This window comes from Passer domesticus, chromosome 2 (genome assembly GCF_036417665.1).
Source record: "Passer domesticus isolate bPasDom1 chromosome 2, bPasDom1.hap1, whole genome shotgun sequence".
Lineage (NCBI taxonomy): Eukaryota > Metazoa > Chordata > Aves > Passeriformes > Passeridae > Passer > Passer domesticus.
This window is the reverse complement of record NC_087475.1, coordinates 112,326,301-112,339,060: the sequence shown is the minus strand read 5'-3', so window position 1 is coordinate 112,339,060 and position 12,760 is coordinate 112,326,301. Positions and strand designations below refer to the sequence as shown.

The 12,760-nt window shown below is 55.1% G+C and overlaps 1 protein-coding gene across 7 annotated transcripts in view; it reads right to left on the bottom strand.

The window, feature by feature from the left end:
• Nucleotides 1-10,488: 10,488 nt before the first annotated feature.
• ARAP1 (ArfGAP with RhoGAP domain, ankyrin repeat and PH domain 1) overlaps nt 10,489-12,760 on the bottom strand; it is a 35,325-nt gene continuing 33,053 nt past the window's right edge. For 6 of the 7 annotated variants that reach the window (XM_064410803.1, XM_064410807.1, XM_064410806.1 and 3 more), the window contains 4 exons: nt 12,616-12,679; nt 12,272-12,424; nt 11,315-11,352; nt 10,489-11,134 (listed from right to left, as the gene is read on the bottom strand). In XM_064410803.1, the coding sequence (XP_064266873.1) occupies nt 11,335-11,352; nt 12,272-12,424; nt 12,616-12,679 (235 nt within the window). In that variant the 3' untranslated portion in view covers nt 10,489-11,134; nt 11,315-11,334. The remainder of the gene's footprint in view (nt 11,135-11,314; nt 11,353-12,271; nt 12,425-12,615; nt 12,680-12,760) is intronic. The other variant, XM_064410808.1, reaches the window with a different exon arrangement.

Here is a 12,760-nt window from a genome sequence, read left to right as displayed (position 1 = left end):
GCCTGTGCTCTGCAGCCAAAGACCCTGCACCCCCAAGAGGGACCTGGGGAGGGACACCCATCCTACACTGAAGTCAGGTCAGAGGTCTCTATGAAACCTCACACCTCCCGGAACAAGGGGAGTGAATACAGAAGGAGCAACAGCAACCTGAGCTTTCAAAGATATTTAAGCATTTCAGCTTCTTCCAGTGAAAGGGCTAGAGACAAAAAGAGAAGCTGCTAGGGACCAGGTCCTGGACAAAGACTGCAGAGAGATCATCCAGCTGATGAAGGTCTTGACTCAGGATCATAGAGCCACTGAATGGTTTGGGTTGGAAGAGACATTTGAAGCTCCTCCAGTTCCACTCCACTGCCATGGGCAGGGACATTTTCCACTAGACCAGGTTTCTGCAAGCCCCATCCAGTCTGGCCTTGAATGCTTCCAGGGATGGGGCAGCCACTGCTTTTCTGGGCAACCTGTGCCAGGGTGTCACCACCCTCACAGCCAAGGATTTCTTCCCAGTATCCTACCTAACCCTACTGTGGGTCAGACTAAAGCCATGCCCATTGTCCTGTCACTCCAGGCCGTTGTCCAACATCCCTCTTCAGCTCCCTTGGAGCTCTTTAGGCAACGAAAGGGGCTCTAATGGTTCCCCAGAACCTTTTCTTCTTCAGGCTCAACACTCCCAACTCTCTCAGCCATAGGAGGGATGCCCATAGCTGATGTGTTCCAGCCCTCAGAGCATCTCCACAGCATCCTCTGGACTCCCCCTCCATCAGCTTCATGTCCTTCTGATGCTGGGGCCCCAGAGCTGGAAGCAGCACTGCAGGAGAGGTCTCAGCAGAGCAGAAGAATCCCTTCCTCACCTGCTGCCCACACTCTTGGGGATCAGCCCAGGACACAGGGCATATCTGGGCTGCCAGTGCACATGGCCAGGGCATCCTGGGCTTTTCACCTGTCAAGTCTTTTTCCCCAGGGCTGCTCTCAATCCATTCTCCACCCGTTCTGTGTGTGTGCTTGGGAATACTCCAACCCAGGTGCAAGACCTCGACTTAACCCTGTTGAATTTCATGAGGCTGGCAGAGTATTCCCCCTTCAGCCTGTCCAGGTCCCCCTGAATTCCATCCCTTCCCTACAGCATGGTGATCACACGGCAGAGCTTGGTGTTGCCAGTAGCCATGCCGGGGTACCCTGGATCCCCCTGCCTGCGCTGCCAACACAGATCCATGTCTGCCCTGCTCTTTCCCTCACCCTCAGCATCTCTGGGCCACTGCCAGCATGGAGCCATGGACCTTTGTCCCCAGCCAGCACAGCCACACGGGTGAATCTAGGAGCATGTCTGGGCTCTGCAGGCTCCACTGCATCCCTCTGCAGGTACTTGCATCCTCTGCACTCTCTCCCCATGCTGTGCGCTGCACCACAGGCCCAGCCCACGCTCCCAAACTGGGAACCTGGCTTAGTGTATTGAGATTTTGCACCGAAAAGAGCTATTTAGGCTGCCCTTCAGTAGCCTTGCAGACCTTCATCTCTCCAGCATCATTTGTGGGGAGAAGGGATGAATGTGCTTTAAAGTCATTGTGGATGGCTGCTGCTTCTGTGCCCCATCATGAATCCACCAGCTGAGATGTTAGAGCAGCAACAGATATTAAGGGATTAGCACTCAAAGCACATCAGTTCCTGTCAAATTCATCAGCATTAATATCCCCATGGTCTACACAAATAGGTAGTGGATTGTATCACTTACACAAGATCCTCTGTTATCTGCAAGGGGAAACTGAGGCCCAGACCTGCAATTACTTGCCCAAATTTTCCCCCAAGAGCTGAGAGTAGAGCTGGGACTAATTTGAGATTATTTTAAGGACCATCACTTTAATCTAATCCCTATTTCCACCCTGAGCCTCAGATTTAATGACTTAGGTTTTCATCATCTGGCTGAGCTCATATCCTGCACTCCTTTAGGGGGGAACTTGCTGTGGGGCACCATGGGGTGCCCTGAGGACTGGGAGCCATTCCAACACTCGTTCCTCTTCTCCCACCGAAGTGGCTGGTGGCCACGTTGGTCCCATCACTCTGCAGTGGCAGCAGTGGGTGGTGGGAGTAGGGTGGCTGCCATGCATGGGCCATCCCACACCCTGCTAACCCCCACCATCTTGTAACCTACAAGGAGTCCCCTCCTCTCCAGAAAGGCTGGTTCCCATGCTTGTTTATCCCAGCCTCTCTAATTCCCCAAGAGATGTTTTTGTCTTGCTGTGGTCCCCAGACAGAAGCAGCTGAGAAGATCAGAGCAGATTTGGGTGCAAAGACCACCAGAAGGAGCCATCCATCTCCAGACGCCGGGCAAGGACCATCATGTCTGCAGATCACCATGGAATCATGGAATTTGTGTGGGAAAAGCCGTCAAGTCCAAGCATTCCCCCACCACTGACAAGCCCTCCATACGCTATGGACCCAAGTGCCACCTCCTCATGTATCCCCACCATCCCACATGCTCCAAACCCCCTGGGACTCCTTCCATGTGGACAGTGCAATGCCTAGCTCTCTCCCTTCTCGTTCCCCTCTCCAAATGTCATTCCTGGTATTTTAGAGACATGTTTTTCTCGGCTCCATGTCTGTCTGTACTATTTTCTCCTCAAGAGAAAACTCTGCCCCATATCCAAGAAGCTTCTTAGAGTCCTTCTGCAAACGGCAGCACAGTGTGTGAAGTCCCAGGAGTGTCACGGAGGCTAAGAATCAGAAAAAACTTCCTGGAATGTTTTGGTGTGTTTAATTTAAAACGCTCAGTTTGAGGTTGATTTTGGTGGTGTTTTTTTGGGTTTTTTTTTTTAACGTGGCCTGTCTAGCAGCGTTGCTATAGAGCATGGACATTCCTGATCCAGTCTCCTGCTACAAAGCTGGCCAAACCAGGGCTTCATTGATCAGTCTCACAGGAGTGAGTCCCCAGTGATGGCCACTGAGATCTTCCAAGACTTTCTCCAGGTGCACCTGAGAGGGGCACCTTAGCCTGACCTGGCTGCAGGGAGAGGGCCCTGGCAGACATGACAACAGTCAGAAGTCCTGACCAAGTATCTCCTACAGATCTCTTGTTTCTCTTTGCTGGAGCTGCCGGGGATCCTGCACTGGGCACCAACACGGGCTGCATGTCTTTATTTAGCGCTGGGAAGGCGAAGTGATGCCAGTGCTCCGTAGGCAGCGTTCCATCTCCATGCTCTCGCGCCGATATTTGTGGCGTGAATGCGAAACGAGCCTCGCTTTGCTTGCTGCTGATACTCCTCAGCAACATGATTGAATTCTGTGGGCTCTGAATAGGCAGGCTTTGTCCTCGAGCACGTATTGTGCAGGATACCAATTCCAGCGCTAATGGAGATGTATTTGCTGATACAAAGCAATTTGCACCTTGAATACTTTCCCTACCAATGGGCTCTACATCACACCCAGAGCTGTGAGCTCTCTCGCTGTGCATGCGAGGAGACACTTCCCTTCCTCTGAAGACACCCAGTCCAGCCTCCTGGCATGGTCTAGCCATGGTACACTTTCCTACTTTGAATTGTGGAATCACGGAATCATTAAGGTTGGAAAAGACCTCAAAGACCACCCAGTCCAACAGCTCCCCATCACTGCCAAGCCCACCACTAAAATACATCCACAAGTGCCACATCTACATATCTGTTTAATCCCTCCTGGTCCTGCCACGTACATAGGCAATATCCATGAGAAACTTCAATCTCAGCAAGTCTTGGGGATATTTTTTTCCTTTCTGATTTTCCACCATTTTCCCTCATAAACCTGAGGAATCTTTCAGGGAGGGAAGAAAATAGCAAAACAGAGAAAAGCTTTTCCATTCCCACTGACATTTATCCTGGGAACAGATAAAGAGCAGAAAAAAACCGCACAGAGGAACCTGGAGCCTTGTTTTTATTGCAACGTCGGTACAAGATGTTCTCAATGAAAAAAAAAAAAAAAGGAAATAAATTCACAGTGAACCAGAAAATTATTCGCTGTGTCCACAGGTCCAACAGCTCACCCTCGATTGGGGCAGAACAGAGAGAAACACCCTGTGTGTATTTTGGGGTAGGGATGGATGTCCCAGGGAGATGTTTGGGGCCTGTTGTGGTGCAACATATCCACGACATCCCACACTGGGGCAATGCTGTCACCAGTGCCAGCCCATCCCATGGAGCCATCCAGGTTTGGTGCTACTGGCTAGGAAGGTCCTGGAGCTGGGATGGAGCTTCTGAACGTCACAGGAAGGAGCTTGGGTAGCCTGAGGAGGCAAGGGCTTCCCTTGGCTTTGGAAATGGGATTTGGAGAGAGAAAGGGGAAAAAAAAGGAAAAGGAAGGATGGCGAAGGGAAAAGAAGGGAAAGGGGAAGGAAGAAGGGAAAATGGGGAGGGAGAAGGGAGGAAAAGGGCAAAGAAAGGCAAAGAAGGTGAAGGGGAGAGGGGGAAGAGAAAAGGAAAGAAAAGGAGGAAAGAAAAGAGGAAGCAGAAGGGGAAGGGAAAAGGCAGAAGGAAGAGGAAGAGATCTGAGTCACCTTCTCCAGGTGTTTCACACCATCCCAAGCTGGTCTCAGCAGCCCCCAGCCTATAGCCTCCCATGCACAGCTCTCTAAGCCTGCAGGCCCCTGGGATTGGCAGGGCATTGGGAGTCCTGTCCTGCACTTGCCACTGAAGCTGCCCTCCAGCCTCTGCCAGTGTCCCCTGCCTGGTCACATCTGTCAGCTGGGTGCAGGAGGGGACAGGGACCCGCTGGCTCTATCACACCCAGGCCATCGTGCAGGTGACCTTCCCCAGTGCTGAGCCAGGAGAATGAGGTGCTCATGGGGCATGGGGGGGCATGGGGGGACACTCTACCCTCACTTTCCAACCTCACTCTTCATTGCACCTCAAATTTTTCCGTCCTCCCGTAGCATGACGTGTCCCTGAGCCCAAAGTATGGGAAAATATCCCTGCAGTGCCATTCTCCAGGTGGCAGCTTCTGTACCTGGGCTGTGCCAGGGGGGACACTTGGCACACAGGCAGTGGGAAACAGGGCCCACGGGTGCACCCAGAAGGGGAAATGGGGCCCCATGGAGAGAGGCTGCCTTTGAGATGGTCCTTCAGGCTCATGGAAGGGATCCATGTGAGCGCTGACCATCTTGGGAACTCTCCAGCTCCTGCACATTATCCCTCCAAATCTGGCAGCATCCTCCCCAAGGGCTCCCTGGGGTGGGGACAAGCAGTGATGAGGTGTCCAGAGGTGAAGGGGGAGCTCAGTGCTCCTCTGGGGAGCAGAAGTGCCTTGAAGCATCCATCCCCCGAGATGGGGGCTCAGCTCTGCTCCCGACTTGCACAGGGGGTTCTGCAAGGACACCCCATTCCCACCATATCTCCAGTGTCAGCCTCTAGCCCCTTGAGCATCCCACCGGGTGGGTACCAACCCTCAGGACGTGGCCTTCAGGGGCAGCACAGCACGGTGGTGTTGGCTCAGCACCGGCAGCATCAGGCGCCGCCGGCGCAGCACAAAGGTCCGTGGCCGGGGGGACCGCGGGGACACGCTGGGAGGCACATGGGGCTGGCACGCTGCTGCCCCGGCTCTGGCTGCCAGGTAGCCATGGAAACCTCCCGGCGGGATGCTGCGCCGATAAATAGCCAATTTGAAGTGATTCTTCTCAAAGAGCTTTTTTTCCCTGTGTATTTTATATATATATATACATAAAAAGTCTCAGGGATTTTTTAGATTTACCTTTGCTTATTTTATTGTTTCCCTTTATTTTATTATTTTTCTTTCTTTTGCCATTTGTTTTGTTTTGGTTGGGGTTTTGTTGTTGCAGTTGTTGCTATTTTTTCTTTATTATTTTTTCCTTTGATTCAAGGCCTGTCCTCCATGAACACTCAAGACAGAGGTTTGCCATCTCCCTTGTCTTCAACAAGATCATTGCTGTTTCAGTGGCAGCCCACATGGAAGTGGGGTGACACCATTCAGGGCCACATGGAGCTGCTGGGTACGTATTTAGGTGGGATAAATACACATGTGTGCACCTGGGCATGTGTGTGCGTGTGTTTGGATGCATGGCCATGCACGGAATTGCAGATCCAGGCATGCCATGTCAGTGAAAGCACACAGCATGCTCACACACACATCTGGTGTCACAGGCCAAACTGGGCACCTTGGGAATCTCCCAGCAGGTGGAACAAGGGCAAACTGAGCTTTTGGAGTCCTGGTGAACCAGAGAGGTGCCATCCGTGAGCGGACGGGCAGAGCTGTGCCTGCTGCTCTGCAGCTGCACCCGTGTCTGGTGCCACCGGGTGCAGATGGGTAGGGGATGGGTGCCCAGCCTGCAGGGCATGTGGCACATCCATGTAGCTGCTTGGAGCACTGTGGTCATTAGCCACGGGGCTCCAAAAGATTGATCCCATAGGGAATTCACTGCCTTAACCTGCAGAACCTGCTGGGGTCTTGTCTGCAGCGCAGGGAGCAGCTCTGAGCCTTCTCCTGGGGAAGGATGCTCCAAGGAGGCTCCAGAGATGCTTCAGATCCCTTTGTGACCCTTCTACAGCCCACAGGGACACTGAGTCCCCCCACCATCCCTGAAAAACTCATCCCTGTTTCTCCCCCCTCCCTCCAGAAGTCTTGGAGCACAGAGGGGAGCAGGGCTGTCACCCAGGGGACACACAGCAGCCAGGATGCTGACAACTCAGCAATTATATGTATCTGCCTGTCCCACATTGCACACATCTCCCTGGGGATCCTGGCTCCAGGGGATACTAGCTGGGCTCCGTGCCCAGCCCTGGACAGGGATGCATCAGGAATATCTCTGGGCTGACAACCCAGAAGCATTTCTGCTCCGATGTTAATAAAGAGATTGAGAGCTCTGTTATTTTTAAATAAATGCAAATTAACATCTACTTAATGGAGAAAGACAAACCCAGATCCTCATCTGAGCCAGTGCTGTGACAGTGATGGATAAACAGCCATCAGCCAGAGCATCCTTGTTCAGGTGCCAGACCCACATGCTCTGGGATGCAATGGCACCACTGGCCTCTGCTGGGAAGAAGGCTGTCAGCTGGCTGTGCTCACTGGGAAGGTCCCCCTGACAGGGAAAATCCCAGTCTGGCTCTCATCTCTGCCACCCATCACTGTCTTGCTTTAGTCACGTCTCCTTGAGCAGCTGGCCATGCAAAGCCAAGGGCAAACATCCCTTCCTAAACACCTTCTCCATTCTCCCAAGACACTGAGATCCCAACACCTATCACCTGCAATGTGGCATTGAGTCCCTTCCAGCACCCCATTGGAGTAGGGAGAGGCAGATCCCCCCTCCCATGGGACCCTCCTAGGCACAACCCACCTTTGCAGCCTTCCCTTCCCCCATACCAGCCCAACATTTACCTAGCTATTTAAATTTCCTTCATTTTTTCTTACTAAGCCTACTGGCGAGAGGGTGACTGTCAGGGAGAAGTTGGGAGTGGACAGAGCAGGGGGAGAGCACTGTGAAGGACAAAAAGCTTCAAGCAAGCTGGGCCTTTCCTCTGCCCTTTCACTTTCTGCTTTTAAAATCCTCCCATTTTCTCTTCTCTCCCTTCCCCAACATGCAGACATCTTTTCCATCACTGGGCCAGGCTGAAAGTGGAATGGAGCAGGGGGAGGGGGGTTCCTGTGTCAGTTTGGGGGGTGGTAGATTACCTCAAATCCTTCCCCAGCCTGATCCCATTTTCTGGATGGGTAAACTGATAGCTGAGGGGTGAGGTGAACCCCTTGGAAACATCCTGAGTGTGTTGGCAGCCACATGCTCTGATAAAAAAGCATAGATGGAGAAAAGGCAGGAGGCAAGGAAAAGGGAAAAGTGACGGGAAAAAGGCTGGAAAAAGCCAGTGACAGTTTAATGGGGCTGTTGATGAAATAATGACTAGTTTAAAGTCTGCTGGAGTGTGGCTGCTCTCTAATAATCCAGGACCTGATAATCTGCTGAGTTCATTACTGAGGGGGGAGGGGGAGTGCCGGGGTAGGAGCCATGCAGTGGGACACAGAGCTGCTGTGAGTGTGGGATGCAGAGAGCCCCTGCAGACAACCTCTGCTGGTGCCATGGGGTGATTGTGACATTATGCCGGGCTCTCCAGCCACCACCTGACTCCTCCTCGGGGTACCCGAGATGAGGACAGTGAATGTGGGGACACAATACCCAGGAAAGGCAGCACTCAGGGCAGGCAGCACCTCAGGAATGGCAGCATCGTCCTTGGTGGCACCATGACCATGACTCGAGTCTGGCATTCAGCTAATCTGCATGTCTGGTGCACAAGGTCACTGATGCCACCACCGCCACCAGACCATGGGCAAGGACAGGGACAGTGCCAAGGGCTCCGGCACTCCGGGAAGAGGCTGTGGGTCTCAGCCAGGCCCCAGCTGAGTCCCAGCCTGTGCTTATGGAGAAGCCAGAAGACACCCTCACATGCCCAACCCCCACCAGTGTCAGTTTATTAAGTTGTTTGTAAATGTCTCTGCAATTAATCACTTGCCGATGTGCGGAGTCACATGGCGCTCGCCTCCGCAGTACTATGAATAGTGAGAGCTGGAGAGAGGCCTGATCCACCCTGCTCTGGAGTGATGGGCTCCCGGATGGATCCATCTCTGCACAGGGCAATGCTGCACCAGCTCGGTGCAGAGTGTCCTGGCCCTTCCTGTCTTCACTGGGCTCGAGGACACCAGGGCAGGAGGTCCCCAGTTATCACCACTGCATCCTGGCCGCCCTCAGATGGGCTGTCAGGAGCTCACTGCCCATCTCTTCCCCCAGAAAACAGTAGGAAGGTGAGGGGAACCCCAAACCTCATGCTTATGGGACCCAGGGGTTCCCGGCACCACAATTACATCCCTCCTGCCCGCTCCCAGTTTTCCTCAAGCGGGCCACCAGCAGCTCCCTATTGATCCCTACCCCAAAAAATGTGGTTAGAGATGAAGGGAACCCCAAATCTCATGTTCATGGGATCCAGAAGGGCCCCCAGCCTCCTCCTGCTGCCCCCACACTCTGCCCCTGGTCTGGTGAGGGGTGCAGGGAGGACAGACCCAGCCTTGGCTGGAAGCTTGGCTGGTTGGGAGCCACAAAGTTTGTTCAGCTCCTGGAGCAGGGCAAGATGAAGAGGTTGGATGTCCTGGTGGTGAAAGACTGGGAAGGACGGTAAGAGGAACACTTGCATGGCCAGAGAGACAGGTAGGCTGCTGAAGGAGGGAGTGGATTGAGGGAATGGTGGTAGGGAGAAAGGGATGGATGGAGGGATGGACTGACAGATGGATGAGTGAGTGAGTGAGTGGATGGATGGATGGATGGATGGATGGATGGATGGATGGATGGATGGATGGATGGATGGATGGATGGATATCTAACAATCTTGAGCACTAATGGTATTTCTTGGCACATCCCTGGGGTTTGGTGCCAGGCATCCACTCCTGTCCCACAGAGTCCTGGGCACTACAAGGCCCATGGAGCAACCTGGCACAGCAGAATGGGAGGGAGGTCATGAAAGCAGGGGTGGTGAAGGCTCTCCTGCTCTTCCCAGCACCTGGCTCCTCACCCTGCCACAACAGTGAGGGGCCTGAGCCACACACTGGTATAATCGAGGTGGGGACTCAGGTGCCCTCCCTCCGTCCCCCTCGTAGTGGCTCCTCCACCCCTTCCAGCGCTGCAGGTGACACTGCCAGCCCCGCTGCCACCACCCTGCCCCCTGGCAGCCCGCAGGTGATTGACAGCCCTCCTGCTCCCACGCATGACTCACCGACAGCCCCTGTGGTGGCTCAGCGTGAGGAGGGGGCGGGGGGACACCCCCACCCCGGGCTGCCACAGACAGCTCAGCAGGGAGCCATGCTCCCAGCCCTGCGTTACACCCAGCCCCCTGCATCCCTCCATCCCCGGGGACCAGCATCAGCCCTGCATCCCCACAGCTGTGTGTATCCCCACATCCCTGGAAGCCAGGGAGAGCAGAGCCCCAGCTACCTTCTGCCACTCAGGCTGAGCTCCAGTGATGCTCCCCACCACGATGGCTGCAAGACAAAGCTCAAAGGGTTTCCATGGCAAATTCCAAGGTCACAAGCACTGGCAGGCAGCAGCAGCACACAGGCTCAGCCATGGGCTATGGGGAGGAGTTCCTATGGCTGCCATGATCCAAAGAGACAGCTCCCAACCTCTGGCTTTGAAATGCCCATTGTGCCTCACACTGCAAGGGCCCAGGCCCTGAAACACACCTGCACACGTGTTTCTTGGTAGGTCCCACCCACTCCTCGTGATCTACAGGGGCAGTCCAGCACAGACACCAACTCTGGCACTGGCATGGCATTCTGGCTACACTGGTGAGCTCAGCAATCACAGCAGAGGGCTGTTGGACTGGGGTGCCACTGCTCTGTCCCCAAAAGGGCAGCTCCCTGCCTTCTCCACGGCACCCATTCTCTGGCAACCACCCAGCAGGTGCATCCAGGACTGTCCCTCTGCACTTCCAGCTCTTGGTGTCCCCTGCCCCGTGTGGCTGGCAGAGATCTGAACACTCCCACTTCATTTCTTAAGACCTTTAATATCATCAAGAAGAGGCAGTGGGACGCAGGGGCTGCTCCTGCCATCTCCATCCTGATGGATGGAGGACAGAGACCAGGGGCACCCCCTTCCCAGTGCTGGGTGAATACTGAGGCTCCTTTCATCCTGCCCCACCCAGCACAGAGGGCACCCTTCCCAGGAGTGATGGGAGTATGATGATGGCAGTGCTGGGGCCAGGCACGCATCCCATGAGAAGAGCTAGTGCAGCATCCCACAGGAAGGGCAGCTCCCACCTGCCTTATCATTTTAGAGGACAAAGACTTAAAAATAGGGGATGGAACAGGAAACGTAAAAGCCCTCGACTGCAGCTCCCAGCCAGGCTCTGCTTCTCCTCCCAGAGCTGGGAAAAGAAGTGGTGGCCAAAGGCAGCTGAGGCACAGAGTCAGGGGGCTGACATCCTGTGGACTGTCTGGCAGTGGCTCCCAAGCCCAGCTCTGCTGGGGTCAGGGGGTGGCCTCGCTGCCATCTCCCCTCCTGGCTGCTTGTGGTCCCCACAGTGGAAGATGAGAAGGCCCAGTGGAGGCTCTGGAGGCAACAGGACCCTGGCAGGTGCCGGAGCAGGGGGCTGGCACAAGACCCCGAGGGCTGCCCCACTTGGAGATGAACCTGTGGCACAAGTGGAGGGCAAAGTGTCAGCAAAGAGGACAGAGCAGGCACTTCCAACCCCTTTTCACCTTTGGGGACACGTGCCATGTCCCCAAGCCAGGATGGCAACAGGACAGATGGAGCCATTGGCTCCCACTGTCATCAGATCAGGACAGGGCATGGAGGGAGGGGGAAACTCACTGGCATGTCAGTTTTCCAGCTCAGACGTTCCGCAGAAGCTGGGGATAAAGGGCAGACAGATCACTTTTCATCCTCAGCCTCCTCCTCCGTGTCTGCACATCACTGGCAGCATGGCACCCAGGGGGACACAAGGAAAACGCCCAGCAAGAGAAACTATGGTTGCCCCAGGGTCACTGCAGTCCCAGAACCTCTTCCCATGCTGGTCCCATGGCAGGGGACACTCACCCACTGTCCCCTGGCAGCCCTGATGTGCTGGTCCCCTGTACCAGGCCACACCACCACAAGCACACTGTGAAGCATGGCCCACAGCAATGCCCCTGGACACTTCCCCACTGCCCTCTGCTATAAACCTGAGCCTGTGCAGGCATTCCAGGGCAGCAAAGATGCTGCTCTCTGCCCTTGGGGCATCCCTGAGCACTCACTGGGTGATGCTGGTGGGGGATCTCCCTGGCACAGCCCTGTCCCCCAGTTTATAACAGCAACGGGGGCCCAAGTGATTGGCTTGGAGGCAGTGGGATCATCTCTGTCCCACCACCAGCCCCGTGGCTGGGCAAGAGTCCAGCACCAGCCCCCACATGGTTAAGGGACACTCGATGGGTGACAGCCCCCAGGCAGGACAGCTGTTGCAGACAGACAAGACAGCAGGATGGGCAGGTGATCTGTGACCAGGACAGAAAACCCAACTCTGTTAGAGGAAAAATCAGGACCATGGCAGCATCTCCTCTTTTTGCATCACATGATTTGGGACCCCCTGGACCCAGGAGACTCCACCAGCCCCCAAAGGATCAGCTAGGCCCCCCAGATCCATCACTGGAGATGATGCAGTACATAAGGAAGGGGAGCAGGAGGGGGAAGCCCATCCACCCAGGCTTGGAGACCAGGACCCGCCCATCATGTGATGCAGGGGGGATGCAGCATGGAGCATGGAGGACCATCCAGTGCCCCCAGAGCACTCACAGTTAGGGGGTCAGTAGCAAAAGCAGCCACACTGTTCCGCATCTCGCTCTCATTGCCCCGCAGCGGGATGAGGGAGATGTTACCCAACCTGGCATCCTGCTGCCGTGCCACCCGCATCCTGGGACGCTCCGAGGGCCACAGGGCACCCCCGTTCTGCAGACAGAGGGAAGGTGATGGAGACCGGAGACTCAGCCAGCCCAGGACCTCTCTTTTGCCCTGGGGTGCTGGTGTTTAGGGATGCTTGGACAGCCCAAAGGGTTTCTGCTGGCCAAGCATCCCTCTGGGACTGTCCCCCATGGGGTGCCCCACTTTTACAGGCAGTGATCATCCAGCCCACTCCCTACCTGCACCTGAAGGAAGGTGGCGAACCACTCCCGCAGATCGGCCTGGGTGTCACAGCACAGGTACCTGTGGAAACAGTGTCAGCAGCCAGAGGAGGTGGTGAGACAAGTAGGGCGTCCCCTCTGGCCACTCCAGGGACACCTGCCT